At 47.0% G+C, this 25,414-nt stretch overlaps 1 protein-coding gene across 2 annotated transcripts; it reads left to right on the top strand.

Annotated features, from left to right (window-relative positions):
* Positions 1-1,051: 1,051 nt before the first annotated feature.
* Positions 1,052-25,207, top strand: SLC22A4 (solute carrier family 22 member 4). 2 transcript variants are annotated; one of them, XM_059483833.1, is made up of 10 exons: positions 1,052-1,444; positions 7,444-7,547; positions 9,143-9,297; positions 12,936-13,059; positions 14,924-15,050; positions 16,969-17,069; positions 18,047-18,261; positions 18,915-19,097; positions 21,507-21,642; positions 22,784-25,207. In XM_059483833.1, the coding sequence occupies exons 1-10, from the start codon at positions 1,052-1,054 to the stop codon at positions 22,857-22,859; spliced, it is 1,614 nt and encodes a 537-aa protein (XP_059339816.1). In that variant the 3' UTR covers positions 22,860-25,207. The 2 variants fall into 2 exon arrangements, with proteins under 2 accessions (XP_059339816.1, XP_059339815.1); XM_059483832.1 differs by having other exon boundaries at positions 12,888-13,059.
* The last annotated feature ends 207 nt before the right edge of the window (positions 25,208-25,414 follow it).

Below are 25,414 nucleotides of genomic sequence, written 5' to 3'. Positions count from 1 at the left end.
TCCGAGCAGGGCAAGCACTGTGCTCGTTTCAGACAGCACCGCGTTTCTGAGGGCTCCCTGAGTCATTTCAGGAGATGACAGCGTTGTTCGGATTTCTGAAATGGCTCTGACAGCTATCCACGTATGGGACTGTGGGCAAAGCCAGAGTCACGTGTGGAGCAGGAATAGTAAATGGATAGGAGACGGGAATATTAAAAGCTCCTCTCTCGGGGCCAGAGCTGCTGCAGGCTCCCTGAGCAGACGCTGCTGACCTTGTCTGTTGCCGAGGGTAAACACTGCTGGGAAAAAGCACTGGGATGCATTAGGGACGGGATTTCAGGGGCTGTGAGAACGTTCGATTCCTAAAGCACAGTCTGGTCCTTGTTTTTCCTCTGTGCCAGTGTGGAGGAGGGCTCCCATTACTGACGTCGCTACCTTTGGTGGGATGAGTCGGGCAGAGAGACCCCGCCGGCCCGGCAGCTCCCAGCTGACGGCTCCTGTTCCAGCTGCCCGTCCATTAACGGTGCTGGTGATGCCCGGCTGTGCTCCGCTCCCGCGGGGGTGGTACGATGCTGTGCCTCCATCTTGCAGCACCAATACAGGGGACAGCCTGTTTTGGCTCGCCGACTGGAGGGATTCGGGCCTCGGGGAAGGCTGGGGGCGGCGGAATCATCGCCGCGCTCCCACCAGGCGCTGATCTCGCACCGGCAGCAGCTGCCGAGACAGCAGCCCGGTCCCGCCGTGCCGGTACCGGCACCACCCGCTCCGCTCCGGCTGCGGCTGCCCAGGCAAATAAATGGAAAAAAACCGGACACGCCTCCTAGGGAAAGCTCCGGAGCCGGCGGCGGAGCAGAAGCGGTGCCCGGGGAAGGCTCCGGGGATGCCGCCGCGGGGAGGCGGGGTCGGCAGGGCTCGGGCCCGGCCGAGCCCCCCCGGTGCCCTCCGGCCGGGCCGGGACGCGCCGCCCCGCGGGGGCCGGGCCGGGCCGGGCCGGGCCGGGCTGGGCGGGGCTGCCCGCGCCGCCTCCGCGGAGCGCGGCTCCGGGGAAGACCCGCGGAGCTCCGCGCTCGTCATGCGCGACTACGATGCGGCCACCGCCTTCCTGGGCGAATGGGGCCGCTTCCAGCGCCTCGTCTTCTTTTTGCTCAGCGCCAGCATCATTCCCAATGGCTTCAACGGGATGTCGGTCGTGTTCCTGGCCGGCACGCCCGAGCACCGGTGCGTCGTGCCCCGCGGGGCCAACCTGAGCGGCGAGTGGCGCAACGCCAGCATCCCGCTGGAGCTGCGGGACGGGCAGGAGGTGCCGAGCCGCTGCCGCCGCTACCGCCTGGCCGCGCTCGCCAACTTCTCGGCGCTGGGGCTGCGACCCGGCTCCGACGTGGAGCTGGAGGCGCTGGAGCAGGAGCCGTGCCTGGACGGCTGGGAGTACAGCCGCGATGTCTATCGCTCCACCATCATCACCGAGGTGCGGTGACACCCCTACCCCGGGCCGTGCTGGGGCCGGGGCCTGTCATTCTGCCCGGGGGAAGGCGAAGTGGGAGCAGGAACCATCGGGTGAAGTGCCTGTGGGAAGGGGTCTGGGTGGGCACGATGCTGCGAGGGGCGGGAGGGATGAGAGAGGTAAAGGCTGAGGAAAGAGCTGCGCGCCCTCGCCGTTCCAGCTGTGTTTGTCAGCTGGTTTTACTCTGGGACAGGTTTGTGTGGAGAGGGAGGCAGAGGCTGAAAATTGAAGCCCGGTAGTTTCCTCCTGCCGCACGCTGACCATCCCGGTAGTTTTCTATGTGATGGAATGGCCCCATGTCCTCGGTGCAGCGTTGAATGGGGACACGGATAGGTTCAGATAAACACACCCCAGCTGTCCGGGGCTGGAGCAGAGCGGACCCTCGCTGCCCCGCTCCCTGGAGCGCCGGTGTTCCGTGGCGGTCAGCGCTGGGACCGGCGGGCGGCAGGTGCCGCGGTCACTCCTGCGGGAGCCTGGCCTGGCTGTCCCCTCGGCTTGTCAGGCTCTGTCTGCAGTGGCATCATCTGTGCACAGTGTCACGGGGGAACATCAGTGGTGCCGGGCAATGTGAGCACTTGTTTGTGTCCTCCGGCCGTGCCAGGGTGTGGAGGCAGAGCCGCGCTGTTCCGTAACGCTGGCACGGAGCGGGGAGCTCCGTTGGAGGAGGGAGATGATTCCTCTGAAGCTGCAGGAGCGCTGTTGCTGTTCCCGTTGTGTAAGGGGTTTCAGGGAAGAACAGGCTCGCCCTCGTGGCAGGCGGTGGCAGCAGGCAGGATCCGCGATCCTTCAGCCCGGGGCCACCCTCCTCATCCTCGGGAGCGTGACAGGGAAAGGGTGGGGATCCCTCCCCACGGGTCCCTGTGACTCAGCAGCAACATCTGCCACCAAAATAGCATCGGAGGATGGCACAGCCAGGAAAGGTTCTGGTGCTGAGGCGAGGAGTCTGTGCCCTGAGGACACAGGAGGAGGGTCCGTGCCAGGGGTGGGCAGGCATAGGCTCAGCCATGTGCCTGGCATATGGGCAGGAGGTGTCAGCCTCCTGTCACCTGCTCAAAGGGGCACCACTGGCGCATGTGACACTTGCCATTGTGCTGGCACTGGTACTCAGTCTCTGGAGATCCCTCACACTATCAGATCAATGCAGGGGTTCGTGGGAGGTTTGCCCTGCTCCTGGCCATGGGCAAACCTGGCTGCTGCCCACATGCCTGGCTGTCACAGCTGCTGCCCACATAACCCACAGGCTGGCACGGCTGCCAGGCAGGTGCCTGGTGGCCACCACTGGCACAGACAATGCCACTCTCACTGCCAGAGGGAGGTCAGTTTATCCTGGTGTCTCTATGAACTTGTTATCTCTGTTTTAGAGTCAGTGCGTGCTCTGGGAGAGGCAGTAAATGAAGCAAAAGGAGGAGAAATGTGATTCTTCTTAATGAACAGTAAATCATTTATGTTGGAAGATGCCAGACAAGTGCATTCTGTGCAGTATTCGGATGGGACATAGCTGTGGGGTTTGCCTGGGGGCCTGGGGTGTGCCAGAGAGGCAATAGCACATTCAGAGATGGAAACCAAGTGCCAGGTTCCCATCTGTAAGCCAGATGGAAAAGGATACTTGCTTTGTTTCAAAATTGTCATGGACGTTTGGAAAAAATGCAGAATTTGGTTTCAAAACAAGGAAAACAGGCACTGATTAAATGCTGGAAAGGGGCAGTTTAGACAAATTTGAGATGCTTATTTTTGTACCAAACATTTTTCTCTGTATTAGGAAAGACAAGCCAGGACAGGCCACCAGAAGAGCTTAGTGAAGAAATAGCTTCAGAACTCAATTAAAGAACAGAACTTGATGGTACAGGATTAAGTGCTGGAGACTTCATTTGATTCATTCAGTTGCATTTAATCCTGTTATTAAATGCTGCTTGAAGGCAAGTGGGAGATGCCAGCTCAGCACCTGTGTTACTTGGTCTGTGAGGACATGCTAAACCCTGGGACCAGAGAATCCCAGACTGAGACATTTTGGTGGTATTAAAATGGAGATGATGGGGGGAAGTGAAGGTGATCTTTGGGACAGGCTGATGTAAGAAAGGGGCTGTAAGAGTAATGGTGAGTAAGTGGAAATGTGAGTCATTGTGGGGTCCAGAGTGATCCCTTGGCTGAGCTGAAGGGGCTGCAGGGTTTCCTTTTCCTATTGCAGGCTCCTGGGGTCTGTTACATTGGTATTCTTTTCTGGAACTAATCTGCTTCTCTTTTACTTCCAGATAATGATGTTCAGATCAAACATGAATTAGAGGCTCAAGGACAAGCACTGATTCTGCCCTTCAGAGTAGGCATTAGGATCCAGTCAGTTCCCTTGAGCCAGGCTGTCACCAGCACTGCTCTCTGGGGACCCCCTGAGCTGCCTCCAGCACTGGGGCATGGCATGTATCCCAGACACCACTTTGGAGCCCCTGCAAGGGGCAGAGGGAGTGCCAGAGGCTCTGCTGGGGCTACTGCTCTGTCACCTGGGTCGTCCTGCTCAGTCCCTGTCCCAGCCCTGGCCCTGATGTTAGTGATGGTAGAAACCAGAAGCCTTTGGGACTGGCAGAGGCAAGAGACTGGGTAGAAATTGCTGTGGTTTGAAGGCATCTGAAGGTCTTTTCTGTTCTGTTCTGGTTTTTTCCATCAGTGGAGAGCAGCCCTGCCCACCCTGGAAGCCCACCCTGTGCTCAGGTATGGAGGTGCTGGTGCTTGTCACTTGTGCACTGAACAGAGCTGGTGTCATTGCTGGACCTGGTACCCAGGGAGCAGGATGGGGCCATCTGTGAATAATTAACACTTCTCGAGTTATTCATGGTCAGCTTTACTCTTGGAAACAAGTTCAGATTTTCCCTGCTTTGCAGCCCCACCCATTTACACAAGGCTCCACTAGTGTTTTCTCCTCTGATGTGAATGGGCTGTACTCAGGGGGTTAATTAGTGATTTCTGATTGGCAGGGGGGCACTTGGGGCAGTCAGGGCACCTTCTCCAGCAATTTCAGTTTTTCAGAAAGCTCCTCCATCTACAGTGTTCCTGGCAGCAGCACTTAGCAGAATTGGCTCTTGCAGTACCTGGGAGCTTGTCAGAGAGGGCTGTAGGGATTTGATGGGAATAAAATGATTTAATAACAGTGTTCGTGAACAGCTCTTATTCCTAGCATTCAGAGGCCTTGCCTGGAATCTTACATGAACTTTGCTCCCCAGTTTGCTTTACTAGGGACATTACAGAATTACTTATTTTCTGGTTAATGTATAATTAGCCAGCCCAGTAGAGACATTTTGGAAGTTCTAGCCGTAGGCAGTTTTGCTGTGGCTGGGCTGGAGCTCCTGTAGCTGTGGAGTGCTTGGTGCTGTCTGTGAAGGATGCAGCTCTGAGGAAGGGGTAAAACAAGCTACATTTCACCTTTCCCTACACACTGAAGCACAGCTGAGACCTTACCATGTTTATATGTGTTTGATCACTGTGCATGAGCCTCAGTCAGAGTGAGTGCCTGTGGGGATGGGAAGCTGGAATTTGGGAGATGAGGTGTAGCTGTAGGGTAGGGCTGTATTGCTCAGGTACCATGTGATATTGGAGCTAAAATAGGTGGATTGTTCACTCAGCAGCTTCAAGTATACTTAAAGTCAGATGGATTTGATGTGTTTGTGTGTTTTCTGGCCAAATGCAGTGAGTTCCTGTAAACAGTAACCCCTCTTTGGACAGCCAGCTGCTGTGTGCTTTTTATACATCCCCCCAAGTCTGGAAGACTTGACCCTGTACAGTGAATTTTTGCTGGGTATATCATGGGAAAAAGTGGAGCAAACACCTGGATAGGAGGCATTTGGCACCAAGGAGGTAATGCAGCTTCATGGGCAAGTTATTATTTAGCTGGGTTTATTTTACAGCCAAAGTGCCTTTGGCACCATGGAGACATTTTGAAAACATTGATCCTTAACCTCGAGCAACTCAAGTCTGAAGGTCCAGGAGCAGGTGCTGTGCTGGTGGCCCAGAGCAAGGTGCTCAGTACAGATAATTGACAATAGTTTGTATGAGCTGCAGGTTCTGCCATGCTGTCACTCAACAGCTTTCCCTGAGAGGGGCAAGGAAGGTGCAGCAGGATGAGGTGAAAGACCTCTGCAGTGCACTTTGAATGCCATGGTTTTTGTTGCTGAATTTTGCTTTGTTTTAAATACTGGACTTGATTTCTACTGACTTTCTTTACAGAAATCTGTTTCCTTTCACAGGTGAAGCAGATCCCTGCATCTGTTTTTCACAGGTAGCATCCTTGAATGTACCAGAGCCCCCTGACCCACATGCTAACCTCCACCTACTCAAAACACAGTGCAGATAAGTGCAGGTGTGTGCCCAGACAGGCCCACACATCACCACTTCTCCCTTCCCAGCAGGGACAAGAAAATACCTTACAGAAAATTCTGCCACAGGGTTCTCTTTGTTCTTAATCAGATCAAGGTCTTGGAGGCACATTTTAGTCCACAGGTCTCCTTGTTCCTGCATTGAAGACATGTGTGTTTCTCAGGAAGAGGTATGGGCTGTGTATTTAACCTCAACTTCTTTTTTTGTTGTGTAGCTGGTGTTACTTTGCAGGCTGGGCAAAGGGCAGAGGAACTTGACTCCCCTCTGATGGCAGTGTACTTCTTTCTGTCTGAAAATAGGCATTAATTGCATCTCTTGCCTAAATTATAGTCCAAAGCCAACTGCATCAAAGCACACCACCTTCCCCCTTGTTCTGGGGTTTTCCTGCCTGTTCTGCAGCAGCTGTGAAGCTCACCCACCAATGCACTGTGGTTTGTTTTTGGCAGGGCTGTGGTGCCATCAGACAGCACCTGGGTGTCTCTCTAACACAAGGGCTGCTCCTTGTTGCCTGCAGTTGAGTGAGGAGGCTGAGCAGCTCTGATGGCAGGTTTCTGCTCCATCACAAAGCCTTTGCCTGTGCTTGGCCCATCCATTCTCTGAGGAAACGGTGGCTGCTGGTACAGGCAATGCCCCTGCTCTCTGATAGCGTGGCTAATTATTAAAATGATGCCATGCTTTAATCTGTGATCTAACTAGCTTACCATTGTGGTACAATTATCTGATCTGAGAGTGACATGTTTGAAGCCTCTCCCTAAGTGCTCCTGGCAGACATGCCTTAGCCAGGAGATTAGTCACCAGCAAGGGAGCAAGCCTTGGCAGAGACATGCTCAGCTCTAACTTCAGTGGACAGAGGCTCATGATGCCATTTTTATTTTTTTGAAACCTTGTCTGAGGTTATGAGTAGTTTTAGGTGGAAGTTTCCACACTGGCTCCTATCCTAAGTCTGCAACCACAGCCAGCTGCAGTCATGAGGCTGTGAGTGATGGGTGGCAAGTCAATGGTGCAGCTGGTGGGGTGGAACAGAATTTGGTAACACATCAGTGCAAGAAAAGAGATTTCATTCTGTGTGTCTGCTTACACATGCTTTGTCAGACCCAGAAGTTATAGAGATGCAGCTGGTGTTGTGCTGGCAGAGGTAAACTGGGAGCTGTCCTTAGCTGGGGTGGTTCTTTACCCTTCTCCATTGCTCTGTTTCACTGGTGGAATCATCTTGGACCATGGGGAGCCAGCTCCAGGGGTCTGGTGGGCACATGATGGGAGGATTGTACTGGAAGCAGGTCCAGGACAGCCCCTGAGCTGCACACATGGGCTCCCATCAGGTTTGGCATTGCTGGCCAGAGGCAATGGGGCAGTGTCAGACAGCTGCTGGTGCTCTCATGGAGTTGCCTGGGGAGAAAATCACTTTCCCTTCTTTTTCCTGTGCTTTAAGCAGGGTGTTCCAGCAGTGACCTTGGCCAAGAAAACAGTGCTGGTGATGGGTGGAAGTGTGGGAAACAGAATTCCATTGCATGGAGATATGTGTGTCTCCAGCCAGCAGCCCCTGTGCTGGATGAGGCTCAGCACAGCACTGGGGCTGTGTCTGAGCACAGAACTTTCTCTTGTAGTGGAACCTGGTGTGTGAGGACGACTGGAAAGCCCCACTGACCACCTCCCTCTTCTTTGTGGGGGTCCTCATCGGCTCCTTCATCTCGGGGCAGCTCTCAGACAGGTAATGCCATGGGCAGGGCACACCTCGGGCATTTGTTTTGAGAAACAAAGGGAGTGAAATGTCCAGTGCTCTGAGTTCTGATCTGAATTAGGTTACTGGCCTGGCTTCTTCAAAAATCCCATCCTGGTCTCTCCCAGGTGAAGGATTTCTCCCTCTTGGGCATTTCAGAGCCCAGGGACTGATCTCCACAAGGAGCCCATGTGGCTGCTTTGCAGATTGATGCAGTGGGTTTCCCTTCACAACCCACTTCCCATTTGTTTCTTTATCCAGTCTTTTTAGTAGTTTAGAGATGCTGGTTTTGTTGCACATTAACTGATAATCCCTTCCTAGAGCTGCAAGATAGGAATTTGCCCTTTGAATGGAATCTGCATAGGAGAGATGGTTTGGTGGAAACAGAGTAAGGACATGTGAGAGGAAGGAAAAAAGTTAACCTGAAAGTGATAGCAGTTGTCATAGCATCTCACTAGATATAAATGTAAAAAAGTAATTACAGGCATTTGATAATTGTCTCAGCAGTGTGGAGGTTTTGGCCTTGCAAGTGTTGAATGCAGAATATACATTTCCTGTGCAAATCTCTGCTCCATTCAGTCCTGTGTCCATAGCCATATGATGAGATCTCTGGTCCTGCTCTGACTGCTCTCAGGAAATGAGGATGTCATAAGGTAGCAGTGTTCCTCTGGGTGCTTAGTGGAGGGGTTTCAAAACTCACTGAGAGTCTTAATCCTAAAGCCTCCAGCATTAAATTCCATGTGATCTGAATTTAATCTCCTGACTCCTGCCCCAGTGCAGAAGTCAGATGGTGTTACTGTTTGAAAGGGAGATGAGATAATCACTAAATCCCAGTGGTGCCATTTCCCAGTGGGAGCATTTGAGGAAGTGTGTGTGCCCTGGTGGCAGCACAGCCACTGAGAGCCTGGCTCATGCCTTCCCACATGAGCTTCCTTGGATTATTTGGGGCTTTTGTCAGTAAAGAGTTGTGATCTAAGCCTGTCCCTTAGCGATTTCCCCATGCCTGCCACCCTTTCCAAGTGAGGGGTTGCTGCAGGCAGCAGGTGAGGCAGCCTGTGCAGCATCTGTGCCCACAGGTATGAAAACCTGAGCTTGTCCTGCCTCTCCAGGACCACAAGCCACATAATCCTAATGCAGAGAAACAGGTAAGACAAAGGGGGCAGTGTGTCTGGCAACTCAGACCATAACCAGCTGACAAAGCTACCTAGCACACTCAAAGCATAATGGTGTTGCAAAGTATAGGTGCCAGTAGCCTAAAATCCATCATTTCCTCACTTTCAGGTGTGTGGCTTGCAGTTTGCATGGGTCTCCCTATTGTACTGTTGCCTGGTCTCCTTAATCTCTGTCTCGTGGCTTTCTGAAGTTTCTGCTCATGGCTTTTCTTCTCTGTTTGTCTTGTGGGTCTTGGAAATTTTAATATTCTTTAGTGCATATGAAAATAATAAAATTCTTTAAGATGAACAGAACTTCAGCTTGTGCTAAGATGCCAAACTTGAGATTGGATGTTTGCTCTCCCATGTGCCCTCTTGCATAGCCCCCATCGTAAATCCATGCTGTTTCACTAATAATCTTTTTCTTTACCAAAGGTTTGGAAGGAAGAATATCCTTTTTTTGACAATGGCTGTGCAGACTGGCTTCAGCTTCCTGCAGATCTTTTCCACCAGCTGGGAGATGTTCACAGTGCTCTTTCTCATTGTGGGGATGGGACAGATCTCTAACTACGTGGTGGCCTTCATTTTGGGTATGAATATATTTGCATTAGATTCAATGTTTGCTTAATGTACTGTTACTTTTTTCCCTATGAACCTGGATTATTTAATTAGACAGTGGTAAACCTGCACTGGTAAAATTCCTACTTTAGGCCAGAACGATTGGTTTTTTGCTCTGTGATTCTTCAAGCCTATATTTTCTGTAGGTTTAGAGAAAAAGAAGAGAGCAGGAAGAATCTAAATAAACATCCATTTCATTCCTCTTTGGAGGAAACATTCAAGGCAGTGTCCAGGGTTTAGCAGCAGCAGGTCTGTGATACAGAAGGCATTTGGGTTCATCTCTGCCTCCCTCTGCACCCTTTGCAGAGAGGTCAGTGCACACCTGCGTGCAGAGCCTTGGAGCAAACCAGCAATTTCCAGGTACTATGAGTGTCAGGGGGACCAGAGCAGAGGAGCTGGCTGGTGCCAAAGCCCCATTAGCCATAAAATCATTGTTCTTAATGTTGAGATAGTGATAAATACCTAAGTTTTGGAAGATTTTTTGCTTTCTTTACTATGGAGAGTGTAGGAATAAAGACCCAGCAGCTGCATGGCCTGGGGACCCTGCAGGGAACAAGGGACTCCATGGGAAGGGGACCCCACAGAGGCTCCCACTGGACACGGGGGTTTCAGGAAAGGCAACAGCATGGGCAGATTATGGGGATGAGTGATGCAGGTCTCAGGGGGGAAACTGAGATTTGCTGTCTTTAAAGTCTGTATAAATATATATTTATGGCTGGTTTTAAACCCCTGGTATCAACATTACAATTTGTAGATTGTAATGTGAGCTAGATTAAAATTGTACAACACTAGTTAATGCTGGTCTTTCCTACCCCATGAGGTTTAATGGGGGAAAAAACAGTTGAGAAGGGCATAAAGTGAAGTCAGTGCTATGAACAGGATACAGCACTGTGTCCCCAGGCAGCCAGGAGTCACTGCTGCCTGTGGCACAGGGAGGAGGGTTAAGGTCAGGCTGTCAGCAGGGAGATCCCTTGTTACCATCACCATTGTAACTGTTCCTGCCACTGCTGTCACAATTGCCACTGCTCCCACTGTCCTGGTAGTTTAATCCTAGTGTGGAGCTGATGGAGCAGGAGCAAATGCCTGCCATGGGAAGGCTGGGAGGTACAGCACTGGGTAAAGCTGAAAATCCTTGTGGAAACACATGGGTGTTGTGTAGCACAGAGGTGCAGGTTCTGATCAGGCAGGAATTTATCTGCCAGCTCCCCTGGGAATGGGGGGCACAGCTGGACGTGGGTTGGGATGCTGTCTCAGTGCTCAGCAGAAACAAAGCTGGAAGGGAGGGCCAGGAACACCCCAGGGGACAAATGTTCCTTCTGTTGAGAGAGGGGACTGGGTTTCCCTGGTGCCATTAGGCTTGTTTAGTGGGTTAGCTGTCATTTGCTGGCCCAACCCCACTGGGCTGTCTCTTCTGCCATCCCTCCTCGGTAGAGTTGCCACAGCAGCTGTGGTTCCCAGGGAGCAGAGGGGCACATTCAGCTGTGCCTGCCAGGGAGCAGAGGCAGATTCCTGGGGCACTTGGCAGCAGTGCTGCCACTCCCCCGCAGCCTTGAGGCTGGTTCTAAGGGCAGGGTTAATCTAAACTAACTTAGACTTTAGCTTCTTCGTTTAAGTGAGCCATCAGCTGCCTGTCATGGGTAAGGAGGGAGGTACTTACAGAGGGTGGTCCTTCCCACCCTACACTCCACAGCCAGCTGTTCCCATAAGCACTGTGACTTCTGCCTGTGGCAGAGCAGACCCAGGAGCTTCCAGGAAGCTGCACATGAGGTACTGAATAGGAGATTATACCCATAAAAAAAAAAGTACCTCCTTTAGAAAGCCCATCCTGATTACAGGATGTGCTGGAGATGCTCCCCTTGTTTCAGGCAGGGCTGAGCTGTGCCTGGCAGGGCAGCAGTGACACCAGCACCTACAAAGGCCCCATTGACCCTGGCTGTGCTGCAGCCCTGGCACCCTCCATCCCTGAGTGCCGTGGGTCTTTTCCCAAGTTCAGCACAGTTTCTCTTGTCACTCAAACTCTCAGCATCCAAACCTCTGTTGCCTCCCCATGTGCAGCTCAGACCCTGTTTCAGCATCCTTAGCCACCCAGGCTCATGCAGCCCTTTGCACTGTTGCCCACCTTCGTGGAAATAGCTCCTCCTGAGCTGCTGGTGAACTTCTGTAGTCAATGTTAGGGTGTTTTCAACCATGCTGTGCAATTTCTCTCATAGATTTAGTCTCAGTTGTTCTCTGTGCTCAAAACTGTTGTGTTCAGGTTCTGGGGCTGTAAAACACTGCAGAGGTTTGTGAAAGCATGTTGGTATTATCCAAGAACTGTTACTGCATGGCTAGGAGAATGAGGGAAGAGAAAAGGCAGGAGAGACATCATCTTGTACTCTCTTTGAATTGACACAAATTGTAATGTAACATTTAACAGGCTTAAAACAGTGTTTCTAGTATCAGACCTCTCCCAAGAAAGCCTCTCTAAACAATAGCAAGTCAAGAGGAAGATGGTATAATTTATCCCCACACATTCATTTTGGCCCAGCAAATTCTTATTTTCATGTTTTTTTACTGTGACTTTATTCAGTTACTCCAGGTTTCTGAAATGAGAATTCATTTAGCTATCAAATAGGAGGGTTTTCCAGTCTTGGGTATTTTTTTCCATTTCCTCTGCAATAATAAGTGTTGGAATTCTTGTCATGATACACAGCCCAAGTACACTCTCCACACTTTGTGACCCTCAGTTCACTCAGTGTCATTTGTGTTTTAATTAAGTCCAGATCAAACTGTGGCAGTCATGGCCCTTGCAGCGCTCCTGATGTGAAGGAGAGCTCTGCACATCAGGGCCTGAGAACTCAAGGAGAAGTGAGGTGGACTTGATGGCTTCACTGCATTCTGCTAAGGAGTGGCTGGGTGTTTTATAATAAAAGAATTGAGGTGCTGTGGAAGGCTTAGAACTGTCTGAGTTATCATGACTCGATATTAGGTTGCTGCATGGTGCAATGGCTGTAGGATGCTTTCCCTGACTGCTGCTTGGCCACTGGAACAGTAACATTACTAGAGGATGGCATCTTCCCTGGTTCTGTCCTTTAGCCCCTGATGTGCCCATCCAACATTCCAACCTTCCTTCTGTTCCCAAAAATAGGTGGGAAATTTGTTTCCACCTCACCTGACTGTAAATTCACATCCTTCCATCCCATGCCAGTCTGCTGTGCTCAGACCTTTGCTCTTTCAGAAGTGCCCAGCAGTGAATTAATCTTAAATTCAGATGGGTTAAGTGGAGGAGCAGGATGAGTGTGTGGGGAAGGCTCCTGGAAGTCTGCCAGCCATCCCCCATGCCTGTCCTTATCTGTATCTCCCAATGCATTAATCAAAGCAAACAGAAGTAGCTTCTTTATCTGAAGGTTCCCAATACTTCCAGCAGCATTTCTGTATAGGCATGTCTGTGCTGTGCTGCTCTTTTCTAAGATTGTTTAGCTTTTTTTTTTTGTTGTTGTTGTTTGTAAATGCAATAAAGTATTAAGTCATGCTTGAAACCAAAGAGTTAAAATGCTAATCCAACCTCCCTTGTTTTAAACAGGCACAGAAATTCTTGGCAAATCAGTTCGTATTCTCTTCTCTACATTAGGAGTTTGCATATTTTTTGCAATTGGCTACATGTTGCTGCCACTGTTTGCTTACTTCATCAGAGACTGGCGGATGCTGCTGCTGGCGCTCACTGTCCCGGGGCTGTTCTGCATCCCGCTCTGGTGGTGAGTCCGTGCCGGGGCCACGCTCCCGCTCCCCTCCCGCCGCTGCTCGCTGTGCTGGTCGGGGAGGAGGGGCGCTCTTCTATTCACCGAGTCACAAGGCTCTGCCTTGAGGGGATATTTTTTGTTTGAGGTTTCTTGCCAATTTTAAGTCGAGTAACTACCTAGAGAACCCCGTTGGTGCTGTGTACTCGAAGCCTTGCTCTTTTTGGCTGGACAAGCACGGAAGAAAGGCAGATAGCAGTGTTTGTTTGCTGCCTTTCTAAAGGGACAGGTGTTTAAAAATAGGAAAGGAAAAGCAACACATCACTCACACTCTTAAGTTAAGAATAATTCACAACAGGAAGAGTCCTTTCATATTATTCAGGGAACTCCTTTCTTTTTGCTGTCTTGAAAAAGTTATATCTGTAAGTGAGCAATTAGGACCTTTATAACAATTGAGTGATTTACACCCACACTTCTATAGTCTAAAACACCTCCTGCATGTCCCAGTCTTGTTAGAAGTATCTGCTGATGGTTTGTTGGTTAGTCGGGTTTTTTTTTAAACCTCAGTCTTTAAACCAAACCTTTAAAATGGTTTTCAGCTCCACCTCTGCTGTCATTGGATTTTAAAGACAGTCTGATTCTGTTTAAGGGTCAGTTTGCTTATTTCACTTGAAGTGTTTCAAATTCCTTCATCACAGCAGCATTTCCCTCTGTGCCAAGCAGCTGTTCTCTGGGGAGGCTGGTTCTGGGTGGGAGCCTCTCAGATGTCTGCTGTAAAACAGGCACTGTGAGGCACAGGAAAATTGTCCCCAAGGCACAGCTTCAGAGTCCTGCTTTGAAATCTATGGGCTGGGAATTCCCAGGCCTTTTAAAAGCTTACACTTAGAAGTGCCAAAAAACTTCCTCTGATGGCACTTTGGGGCCTGTGTGGGGGTAGATGAGGATCAAGGTGCCCTGGCAAAGCTCTGCCAAGGCAGGTTGGTGTTAGCTGGCATTTTGGCATGTGGACCCACTGCTTCCACAGGCTATGTGATTTACAAGTCCCTCTGCTCTGTATAGTTCTTGCTCCTTCACTCATTTCCCTTCCAAATTCTCCAAAAGGTTCCCTGAATTATCTCTGCAGTCTCAAGATCCTCAGCTTTCCCAGTAAGTAAAGCAGTGGAGCAGCTCATCTTACAGAAAGTCCCATTAATGATTATTGATCAGATATAAATCATCTGATGTTTTTAATTATTGACCTGGCTTTGAGTCAGTCTTTGGGGCTCATCAGAAAAGGAGTGCCTGACCTGCTTTTTTCCAAGGAGAGGAAAAAGTGCTGCTGGCTAAAGGGAGCAAGATAGCATCCGTTAATACCAAAGGACTTAGTTAAGGAAAGTTAAAGTTTTCTGTCCTGTGCTTGGTGTTAATTCATTCAACGTGTGCCCGTAATTGATTAGAGAATGTCATCAACTCTGCAAGGGGACACTGCCCCTGCCCTGTGCCTGGGAGAATCTGCCTCAGAGCTGTGGCAACATGGTGAGGTTTGTATATAAGAACCTTCAAATACACACTGTGCATATTTAAAGCATTTCCACATCGTGTGCAGTTTCCTAAGAATATTTTTTATTCACACTGGCTAAGCTACTCCCATCCTTTTTGTCTATCTGGTGACACCTGGTGGACATCAATTATTCCTTAAAAAAAACCCATTGAGGACAAAGCATCTACTTTAGCATGGCAATAGGTCCCATGTATTTGAATTACACTGCCCACACGCTTCTGTGCTGGCTGTCTCCTGCTGCAAGCAATCTGTGAGATCTGAGTGTAACTCCTATAAATATGTTATTTATAACTTGTTACTTGTGGGGAAACATTGAATCATTTCTTCTGAAACTTATTACAGGATCATTCCTGAGTCTCCTCGGTGGCTGATCTCCCAGGGAAGATATAAGGAGGCAGAAGCTATTATCCAAAAGGCTGCAAAAATGAATGGCATTCCAGCCCCAGCTGTGCTTTTTGACACTGCAGAGGTATGTTCCACACATCCTGGTGCTTTACCTCGCTGGCACTTCCCTGTTTGGCTGGTTGACTTGTTGGGAAATGCCAGCAGAGCTCTTGGGCTGGCAGTGGCTGCTGGCCTGTGGTAAGTGCTGGGTTAGCAAAGTGATCAAAGAGATCAAAGTGAGAACCCAGAGGGAGGTTTTATTTGTTTGCTTTTCACAGTAAAACTCTCTTCCTCAGCAGTTGTTTATTGTGGTTTTCAAAGCAAGGGTGACCCAGATTGCTTCGTCCTTTGGGCACTGCAAAAACCCAAGGAGAATGTGTTGTGCCCATTTCAGTTTGGTGCTTTTGTAGCAGTTTGCAGTTTAGCAAGAGCCCTTTGCAGGGGTCTGAGTGCATGACCCTGAACCAGCACCCACACGAGCTGGGTCTGTGTGGGGCCTGAGGGGCTCCTCAGGTTGCCCAAACCAGCCAAAGCACCTGAGTGCTACAAGGGGACTTGAAAACCATGATGTGAGTGAAGACAGGGAAGAAAATCAAGCTCTTCTTCAAAACTGGTTTTTCTGTATTTCATATCTATTGGTTAAAAGAAGAAAGTCTGGTGAAAGCTGGCAGCCCAGCAGCAGGGAGCAGCACAGCCACAGTGGGATGGTTGGTTCCTGTGCTCATCTCTCCGTCTGCTGGCTCTGCCCTCACTGGAGCTCCTCACAGAGGTTTTTCTTGTGCAAAGACTCCTCCAGCCCTGCGTCAGCAATGACCCTGTGTCTGTAGGTCAGATCAGATCTTCCTCTGCTGCCTTATACTGCCACCTTCCTTTTGTGGCAGAGAGAGCAGGAGGCAAAGCACCGTGTGCTCCTCTGCAATGGCTACAGGACAAAGATGCTGCGAGTTACCCCTCCCCTGGGCAGGATCCATCACTTGACTGTCACACTTATATTTTGGCTGAAGATTTCTTTCCCAAGTAGAAGTTTTCATGTAAATTGAAGCGTGTGTTCCCATTATGTGAAGCTCATTCTACACCAGCTCTTACTTCACAGCCAGGCCTCAGATGTCTTTCAAACTGGGGATGACTTTTTTGGATTGAAGCATTTTATCATTCCTGCATGCTTTCATAAACCAAGGAGACACTCATCTGCTTAATGGAAATTTTGTGTGCCGAAGTGTGTGTCAAAAAAAGCCTGAGGAAGATGTCTGCATGCTAAGTCTCATGTTGGAAGTATTTTTCAATAATAGAAAGACACTCCTGGGAAACCATCATCTATTCTTAGGAAAGGGTATCTCCTGGATAGTCCTGTAGGGAGAAGCAGGGTGGTTTGTTCTTTGGGCCTGGGGGAAGCCTGGCCACAGGTTCTGGCCTCGCCCCAGCAAGGGCAAAGTGTGCAGGCAGAATGGCACCCTAATGCCATCCAGAAGATTCCTGCTTCAAGCCTCAAACTAGATCCTCTATCTCCAGTCTGAGGTGGTGGATGCTGCTGTGATGTGCCCTGGCCACCTCACCAACCTTTCTCATCTGTTTCTCTCCCTGTCAGGGTGCTGGCAGGCAGCAAAAACTGGCTGATTTCCTACATTAATTTCCCATCACTTATGAAGGTTTGAGAGAGTTGAATGGACAGTGCAGAGAATGGACAGAACAATGCCTCTGGTACTGAGGTTACTTCTGGAAGTACCATGTGAGATCCTTAAGGAAACGTTAACTCATCTGCCTGCTCAGCTGATTCTCCTTTCTAATTAATCTTCATGGTGCAGTGGAAGCTCCCATGAGTACAGCTGGGTGCAAGGACAAGCTCCACTAAGGACTGTGCTCCCTGGTGCAGAAGTGGCCCTTGGGCTGACCACTTATCCCCTGATAGCCATAACTCCGTAACTGCCTGGACTGTGGGTAGCAGAGGTTGTTATGCTCTTAGGTGTGTGGGAATTTTTTTGGTTTTGTTTTCCTTTTTCCTTCAGATGCAGGATTCGAAGCCCCAGCAGCAGCAGAAGGCTATCCTTCTGGACCTATTTCGAACCCGAAACATTGCAACTATTACTATTATGTCATTACTTTTGTGGTAAGGAAATGTGTATTCCTAAAGTACCCAGGCAATAGAACAGTTCCTGATTTGAGGGCATGTGCCACGGGTTTAGATAATAAGTCTGAGCCTCAGAGTCGAGCTCCAGTGGTCTGGAGCTGGTACATGGCCCTCAGTGTCTTCACAACCACACTGCATTAATACACCAGAATATGGAGACAGTAGCCTTGACTCAGATGTAAAATAGTTAGAAAACTATATGTAACAACTTCTATATTTTTACGTACATTGTTTGTTTTGTTTTTTTTTTTTTAATGCTCCCGATCTCTGTAATCTCTATTTGAAGATAAATATTTTTCTTGAAGCAAAGGCAGCAACTCAGTAACATAACAAGAGCCAGACCCATGGCCAGCATTTTTGTTCTGTTCTGTATTGTGCCCATCTCAGTGAGATCCTGGTCCCTGCCTGGGCAGCCATGAGAAATGAGGACCTAATAATGCTGTATAGACAAACCAGAACTCTTTCTGTCCATATTCACTCCAGCAGAAAGGAACTGGCTAGCACATTTGGTAAGGCACTCCTGAGATCTGAAACATGAACATCCAGCTCTCTGTGAAGATTAAATAAGATATAACAGAACTGCCGAGGGTGGGAGATCCTGACACTAGCTGCAAGTAGGAATGTAGTTGGCTTGGGAAGCTTGCAAGCGTGTCATTGCGTTGTTGAGTCCATTGCAGTGAAAAGCCTCTGTGAACAACTTCCACAAAGCTTTTTACTTGGTGTAGTGTATGCAGGAAGGACAGAGAAATCTGAGGTGTCTTCAAGCTGCTGTGGATATGATCACTGAATGGGATGACAGAGTTAGAAAGAGGGGGTTGCCACTGAGACTTTTTTAAGCCACAATGCCTGTGGTGGTGCTTTGCGGTATCCTATTTTTGTAACGACATCTGAGGCAACACTGGAGGCATTCAGAGACTGCTGTTTCTGGAATAATTTGTTTTTATTGCTTTTCTCAGGTTTTTCACATCAATTGGTTACTTTGGCCTGTCCCTCAGCACTCCAGACTGGCATGGGAATGCCTATGTCAACTGTTTCCTCTCAGCTGTTATTGAAGTTCCAGCGTATGTGATCGCCTGGCTTCTCCTCCGCTCCCTCCCACGGCGCTACTCCTTATCTGGCACCTTGTTTTTAGGGGGAAGTGTTGTCCTCTTCATTCAGCTGGTTCCTGCAGGTACAAAATAACATGTGACTTAAGTATATGAAACATTCAAAATATGTTATGGTACTGTGTAACAGTACTGCAAAATTACTGGATCAAATTTAGAATTCGAGGTCAAGTTTATGCTGATCCCTTGCAGCCTTAGGTTGTTTATTTTGCATTTGTATATGCTGAGTCACACTCAACTCTCATTTATTGTGTCAAATTACTGAGCTTTATATAGTTCAGGGGGAACCAAGTTCTACAATGAAAGCTGAAAGTGTACTGTGATTTATCTGGTTGTGCTTCCAGGCTACAAAAATCTGCATCCGGATTTCCCTGTGTGTAAATCTCCACAGGATTTTGTGAAAAAGGGGTGGGTTCAAGCTTGTAGTTTATTGCTGTGTAATCCAGAGTTTTGTTCCATTTCAAGAATGCTGTTTTACTTGAAGACAACTAAAATCTGAAAAATACAAAATAACCTGAGCATCTACATTATGCTTAGTGGGGAGTTTGGAGTCATCTAGGAATGAGATTAATACTTTGTATAATTAAAATAACCTAAAGCGCCCAATTTGTGACTTTTTGGAAAAACACAGTAATGCAGTCTTTTAGATGTAGAAGTAATACAGGTAATAAGCACAGGGTGTTGTTTATTCACCTTGATTTTATTTTTTCTCCTCCAGAACTTAATGTCCTGTCTGTTGGCCTGGTGATGCTTGGGAAGTTTGGCATCACAGCTGCGTTTTCAATGCTTTATGTCTACAACGTGGAGCTGTACCCCACGCTGGTGCGGAACATGGCAGTGGGAGCCACCTCCACGGCCTCCAGGCTGGGCAGCATCATCGCTCCTTACTTCGTTTACCTGGGTGAGATCTCCTTCTTCCTGCCTTGCACCACACAACTGCCACAACAGAGAAGTTGTCTGGGCTTCTGCAGTGCAGGCTCAGCTTGAAGTGCCTTCACTTGTTGGCTTTCCAGTTCTTTCTCTCAGCTTGGGTGTGAGTTCACACATGGTAGAAATTAAGCGGAGGTCCCTGGGCCTCACAGAAGGATCAGGCACTTCATTCCTTTAGGGACCATTCGTGTATCCCTGAAGCTCCAATGCAATGATGAAGTTTATAAACTGTGCAAGCAGAGTGGCTGAAATGATAATCACATCTCGGGATGCCACATAGTTTTCCAGGAGAGTGTGACAAGAAGTGGTCTTGCAAGTAAGGAAACATTGCAGTAGGAAATTCATTGCATGGCACTGTCCCTGTGCATCCTGAGATGGGTATGTTGGCAGGTGGGAATCCAAACATTCCCAGGATTTGTGCTCTCTAAAGTAATACATGGAAAAAATACAGGTTAAGTGGCATGAAAGTGTGTTTACTTGAAGTGGGTTTTTAAAATTTTTTTTAAGTTTCTAAGCCAGCCATCTCAGCATTCATTCATTTTGCTTTTTCCTATTGCTCAATATTTCTGTAAGCAGAATTATTAGTTTCCTCATAGGCTTTTTTTGACACTCAATGCCATCACATTCTGAGTGCTGCTCATATATTAACTGACAAATATTTTTTTGTTTGGTTTGGTTTTTTGTTTAATACATAAAATACAAGTTACTCATGTTGCAGACAGGAAAGAGTGATAGATGTTAGGGGACTAAGGGTGAAAGTGAATACCTTCTGTTCAGTCTGGGGTGCTCAATCTCCTCTTTCTTTCATTCACACATGATTTATTTCCTTCTGCCATTACTGGACCCATGTCAAGCTCTCTCTGCCCCTAATGAGTGTTGCTTCCTGCTGAGATCTTTGATACAACATGAGCTTGACTTTTCTGGCTTTGACACAACATTGCTGGTGTACTGCTGAGGGGTTCCTGCTGATTCTCTGTGGCAGGAAAGTGGACAGGAGATTACTATCTGTAACTAATCAGTGTTGACTCACCTCTGCATTCCAGTGTAACTGGAACACACTGTACCAAAAATGATGAAAATACCTTGTCTTAGTTTCATGCTTGTACAGTGCAAATGTGAAGCGAAAGGGTCAGCACGACTGTGATTCTTCTTAAGGTCTTCAGTCTCCATTGCAGCACTAAGAGAGAAATGTTGACAAAATAGCTTTCTTTTTTATTTTTTCCTTTTTTTCTTTTTTTGTGGATTTGTGGGTCTTTTTCTCCCAGGTATTCATGGGTTCAATCTTTAAAAAAATCTTTTTCCAGGCATCAAAATAGTTTCTTAAACTTTAAGAGGTTTGAGGAGAAACTTGTCAGCTGCTGCTATTTGCTACAGCTAAATTAGGACCTTGCCATTCATCCAGCTGAAAAACACAGAGGAGATCAGATCACAAACTTCAGCTCTGTGAGACATACCCAGAGGTCCTCTCTGGGTTTATTCCATACATTATAAAGCATATTGCTCTATCCTAGCTATAAAATAAAGCTTTCAAGTCCAGTTTGGTACTTTCTCTATCTTCAATACTTTAACTCCTAGCTAATCCCTTTTCTGAAAGACCTTTTCATTGCTGTGCTGTTGTGACTTGAGGATCTTGCATCCTGCCTAAACAGTTGTGTGCCAGCTTGAGGCTGCTGGCAGAGGCTGCTGCATTCATGTCCAAAATAATTTTCTGAGTAGACTAAGGTCAGAGCCTCATGTGTGTCTTGGAAAGCCTGATGTTCTCTCCCTTTGCAGCAAGGAAGGCTTTAAAGCAGTTCCCCAATAATGAGCTCTTAGTCTGGAACTGACCTGTCCAGCTGACCTGGTCCCTTCCCTTCTTTTGCATCAGCCCGGCAGGGTGTATGATCTCAGGCAGTGATTAGTGCTTCACTGCTTACAAGCAATTTTATTCCCTCATATTGTATTATTTAGCAGAGGATTTGGTTCTTGATGACAGTGTGGTACTGAAGGCTCCAGCAGAGCTATTGCCTTGCAAAGATGTTGATTATTCCAGTTGAAAATATATTAAAAAAAGCAGTTGAAAATATAAAAATATAAAAGGCCAATCAAACAAAAAAAATTACCTAAACTTTTGGCTGCTACACAAGTGTGGGGGTTGGCATAAAATTATGGTAGCTGTGGCCATCCAAGAGCACGTTCTGAAGCTTTAAAATTGAAAAGTCCCTTTGCCGGCAGGAAATAGATGTAATTCAGCTTTGGATTCACCTTTGATATTGATGAATCATTCAGCTAATTATTCCAATTAATTCTGCATTACAGCAATGTCTGGAATATAAATTTTACATGTGGGTTTGTCAGTTGTGGACATTGAGTACTGTTGGAATGTTGTGTATTCTGCCAGGTGCCTATGACAGATTCCTACCCTACATCCTGATGGGGAGCCTGACTGTGCTGATTGGGATCCTGACCCTGTTTCTCCCAGAGAGCTTTGGCAATCCACTGCCTGAGAGGTTTGAGCAGATGCTGAAGGTGAAATGGTAAGGCAGCTTTCATTCAGCCCACACTTCACAGGAGGTTAGAATAAAGTCCCTTTTCACAATCAGAGAACATGTTTTTTCAGGTCCCCTGCAAAACTTCAAAGCTCTCAAAGTGCCCTTCAGATTGTTTTCTTTGGGGTTGTTAATTTGACAGACAATGACATCATACAATTTCTCCAGAATGTCTAAACCTGAGAGCTGATGTGTGCTGGCAAAGCAAGGCTGACCTTCACAGCACCTTGAGGCTGTTGCTTCAGATGTCCAGACATTTTCCACCCTATTTACTCTCCTAAACTCTTTATTTAAACTATTCCTTGAACTATTTATTTAGTAGGATTATATGCATTATGAGACCCTTCGTTCTTCCAGTGTAAGTTCTTTGGGTACTATTCTAAATTAAATGCAGGATTTCAGCATTCTAGTCTCTTCCTGGGCAGCCAGAGACAGGCCAGAACAGCTTTTCCTCTGGTTTATGATTTAGCTGTAAGCAATGACAGTTCTCTTGTGCCACCAACATTGTTATTTAGGGTACCCCAAGCAAATATTAACACTCAAATCTATGCACATCCACCACAGTGTGAGAAAAATTCTTAGAGCAGCAGACAGAAACTGAATTAACTAAAGAGCAGCTGCATAGCCACCATTCAGCTCAGTGAAAATTGGTATTGGAACAGAATTTGCCCCTGTAAGCAATAATAGCTTGAAAAAGCTATCTAATTCCTGGTCAGCATAAGGAGCTGTCATTATGCTTTCAGAAAAAGAAAAGTTGCTGGGCCTTTCCTTGAGAAAGGACATATTGCTCTTTATCACAATTACTTCTTAGATGTCTCACATGAGGTTTTTCAGCTTTGCAATTGACAAACTGTAGCTAGAAATCCTAGAGTCAAACCAGATGCCCCTTGGAGGTTTCTTGGATAAACAGCCTGAAGTAACTGAGTTATAGTTGCTGAATGATGTTCAAGTTCCAAGCACTGTTTGCTGCACTGCTGCTGCCATCCAGCAAGGAACACTGTACAAAACATCATAGTTCATCTTGTGTTTATACTAGCAGTGTAACATGGGTATTGTAGTCGTGCTTGTAGGAGAGGGAAGTGTCTGATCATACCCTGAAGAATGTGCTCAGTCTTTTACTTGCTTTCAGTTTCAGAAATGAGCAACAGACCACTGGCATAAGGAGTTCCAAGGAGAGTCCTAAAAGTCTGATAACACCTTTGTGAAGAAAGACACACCCCTCAGAGGGGCTGAAAGAAGAACAAAATTGTCTCAAAATGCATTTGCTGCCAGAGGAAAATGAACAAAACCCAACTGCACCATAGTTGTTATCCCCTGTGCTGCTCTCCCTAGATTACATGGTATACTGACCAGATGCTGTCTGCTCCTGCAGGACCATTATTCTGTCATTCAGTGTCCTGTTCCCTGCTGTTTGTCAGCAGACACAGTCCCCATTGAGAAATGGGGGCCTGTCTGTGCTGAACACAAGTCAAGGAGTAAGCTGGAAGTAAGCCTTAGAAATAACACAGCAGTGACTCCAGGCAGTCAGGTACTCGATAAAAGCTGCTGAAAGGGGAAAAAAAATAGCAAACCTAATGCTGGTGTTTCTTCTCACTTTGTGTGTTGACTGGAGGAAGGGGAGCTGGGTGTCTGCCTTTCAAAACCTGAAAGAAACATCCTGGCCTCCTTTGAAATCTGTGACCAAAGCCCATAGACTAAGTGGAGTCAAAATTCATTTGTAGCAGAGCAGACACAGACTTCCCTGTAAGGACATGGGTTGTAAACATGCCATCAGTGGCTTTAGGTGTCACTTGCTTTTCCCAGGACCTGGGATCCCCCTGTTCCTGTAGAAGCTGCTGCTCTTTCATAAAGCCTGAGCCCACCCAAAACCCTCAGCTTTGTGACTCTTCAGTGTCTTTGGGGAAGGGGGAAAATCTTGAGCACTGAGAAAGGACTGTAATTTGCTGACTTTCTGGTGGGTCACACCCACTTTCAACAGAAAAGTGAGCTGTAGCAAATCCATGATCCTGTCCCAACGTGCCATGCATTATAGCTTTCAGGTTTTTCACGGTATGTGGGCATAAGCAGCTTTTTAGCTCTCTTGGGGTGTTGTTTTTTCTTTTTCCTGAAGTATTTAATTTCTTCTTTGAATATATACCACTTTGTTCTGCATTGCAAAACCTTTGTAGAATTTACAAACTTAAAGGCAATTTGATGCTCACAAAAATCTGATTTTTCATACTGGATATGTTCACCTGCAGCTATTAAAAATTCAAAAGGACTAATTTGGGACCACAGAGATTTTTATTTAAAAAAAAAACCAAACACCAACAAACAGTATTTGGTTTTCAAATTCTACAGATTATATATGTTTGGGGTTTTTTGTTTTTTTTTTAAGTTTGGCAAAACTAGACTGGATGAAGATAAATGTCGAGTTCAGAGTTGTGCTTCTACTGTTTTATGAACACTACATTGTTTGAAGAGTGTAATTCCTCTTATTTTGGTATTTATTGGCTGTATGTGCACTTCTTGGTCACTTACAGTCTGTCAGACCTTGCAGACTGATTTTTATTCTCTATAAATAACAATTAGCCCTGATTCACCTTCTGTAAAGGCTAACAAAAGCACAGTGTCTCATCTCTAATGCATGAGTTCAGGGTAGGTTGTCTTGTGCTGGCTCTTGGCACAAGAATGAAGCTCTCCCTGAAGTTCAAGCACAAATTTTAAGCTTTATAACAAGTGCAAGGAACTTGTGCAATTAACGCAAGCTGCTTTTGGGAGTTAAAATACTATTTTTAATTTCCTGCAGTTATGCTTTTGCCATAAATGTAACATGGCATAAGAGAACCTGTGACTCCTGATCCTCTCATCCCTTCTCAATCAATTTCTCTAATAACAGCAGTATTAATCTTGCTTTTACTTTTACAGAGTTAATCTAAAGATGTACTGTTTAGATGTAACTGAATTTCTCAAGAAAGTCTTTTTATCAGCATAGGACAGGTTTAGGGACTTGAGTTAAATATAGGTGGTCATATTTTTATGAAGATTGTTATTTTGAGACTTATTTTATGTGATTGTAGGTTTGGGTATTTCTAAAAGGTAAATATTTTTGTACTCTTGAACCTTTCAGTATCTTAAAACCTGTTTTTCCTTTTTTAAATAAGAAAAAGTGCACTGTTTTTTAAAATACCATGTTTTAACCAGTCTCATTTTTCTTACTTAAACCATTGATTTCGAGCTAGCGTCACACTTTAGTATTTTTTGCAGTAGATTTAATAATCTTTCAGGGGAGTGGAATGTCCTTCTTAAAATTATGTGATGTTGTTATAAGGCCTTATGGAGTCTGAGCACAGTGGAAATGAGGGAATCCCAGCTGGATTGTTCTCACTGACACAGGGATCATCACCCTGTGCCTCATCTGTAACCTCTGTCACCTTCACTGGGGTCTCTCTGTGCAACCTTGGATCCTCAGCTGACTTGCTGGATCTGCTAATGAGTATATAAAGCTGTAGTAATTGTCAGTCATTGCCCTCGGTCTTCATTGCAATAAAAATGTGCACTGACATTGTTTCAACCTGCTTTGTGTGTGGATTCTATTTGAAGAGCAAGTCTCTGAACTTTATTTTAAATAAATAAGTAATAAAATGTATTTAGTGTGGATCAGGCATGGAAAAAAATTCCTGAAATAAGCTCTTTCACCAATTAAGTTCTTCCACACAGGATACTTATGATGATGTGGTTTTACTGCCTTTCAGGTGCAAGTCCCTGGGAGCTGACCCTG

Source organism: Ammospiza nelsoni, chromosome 16 (assembly GCF_027579445.1).
Source record: "Ammospiza nelsoni isolate bAmmNel1 chromosome 16, bAmmNel1.pri, whole genome shotgun sequence".
NCBI classification, from domain to species: domain Eukaryota; kingdom Metazoa; phylum Chordata; class Aves; order Passeriformes; family Passerellidae; genus Ammospiza; species Ammospiza nelsoni.
This window is presented reverse-complemented; position numbering and strand designations above follow the sequence as displayed.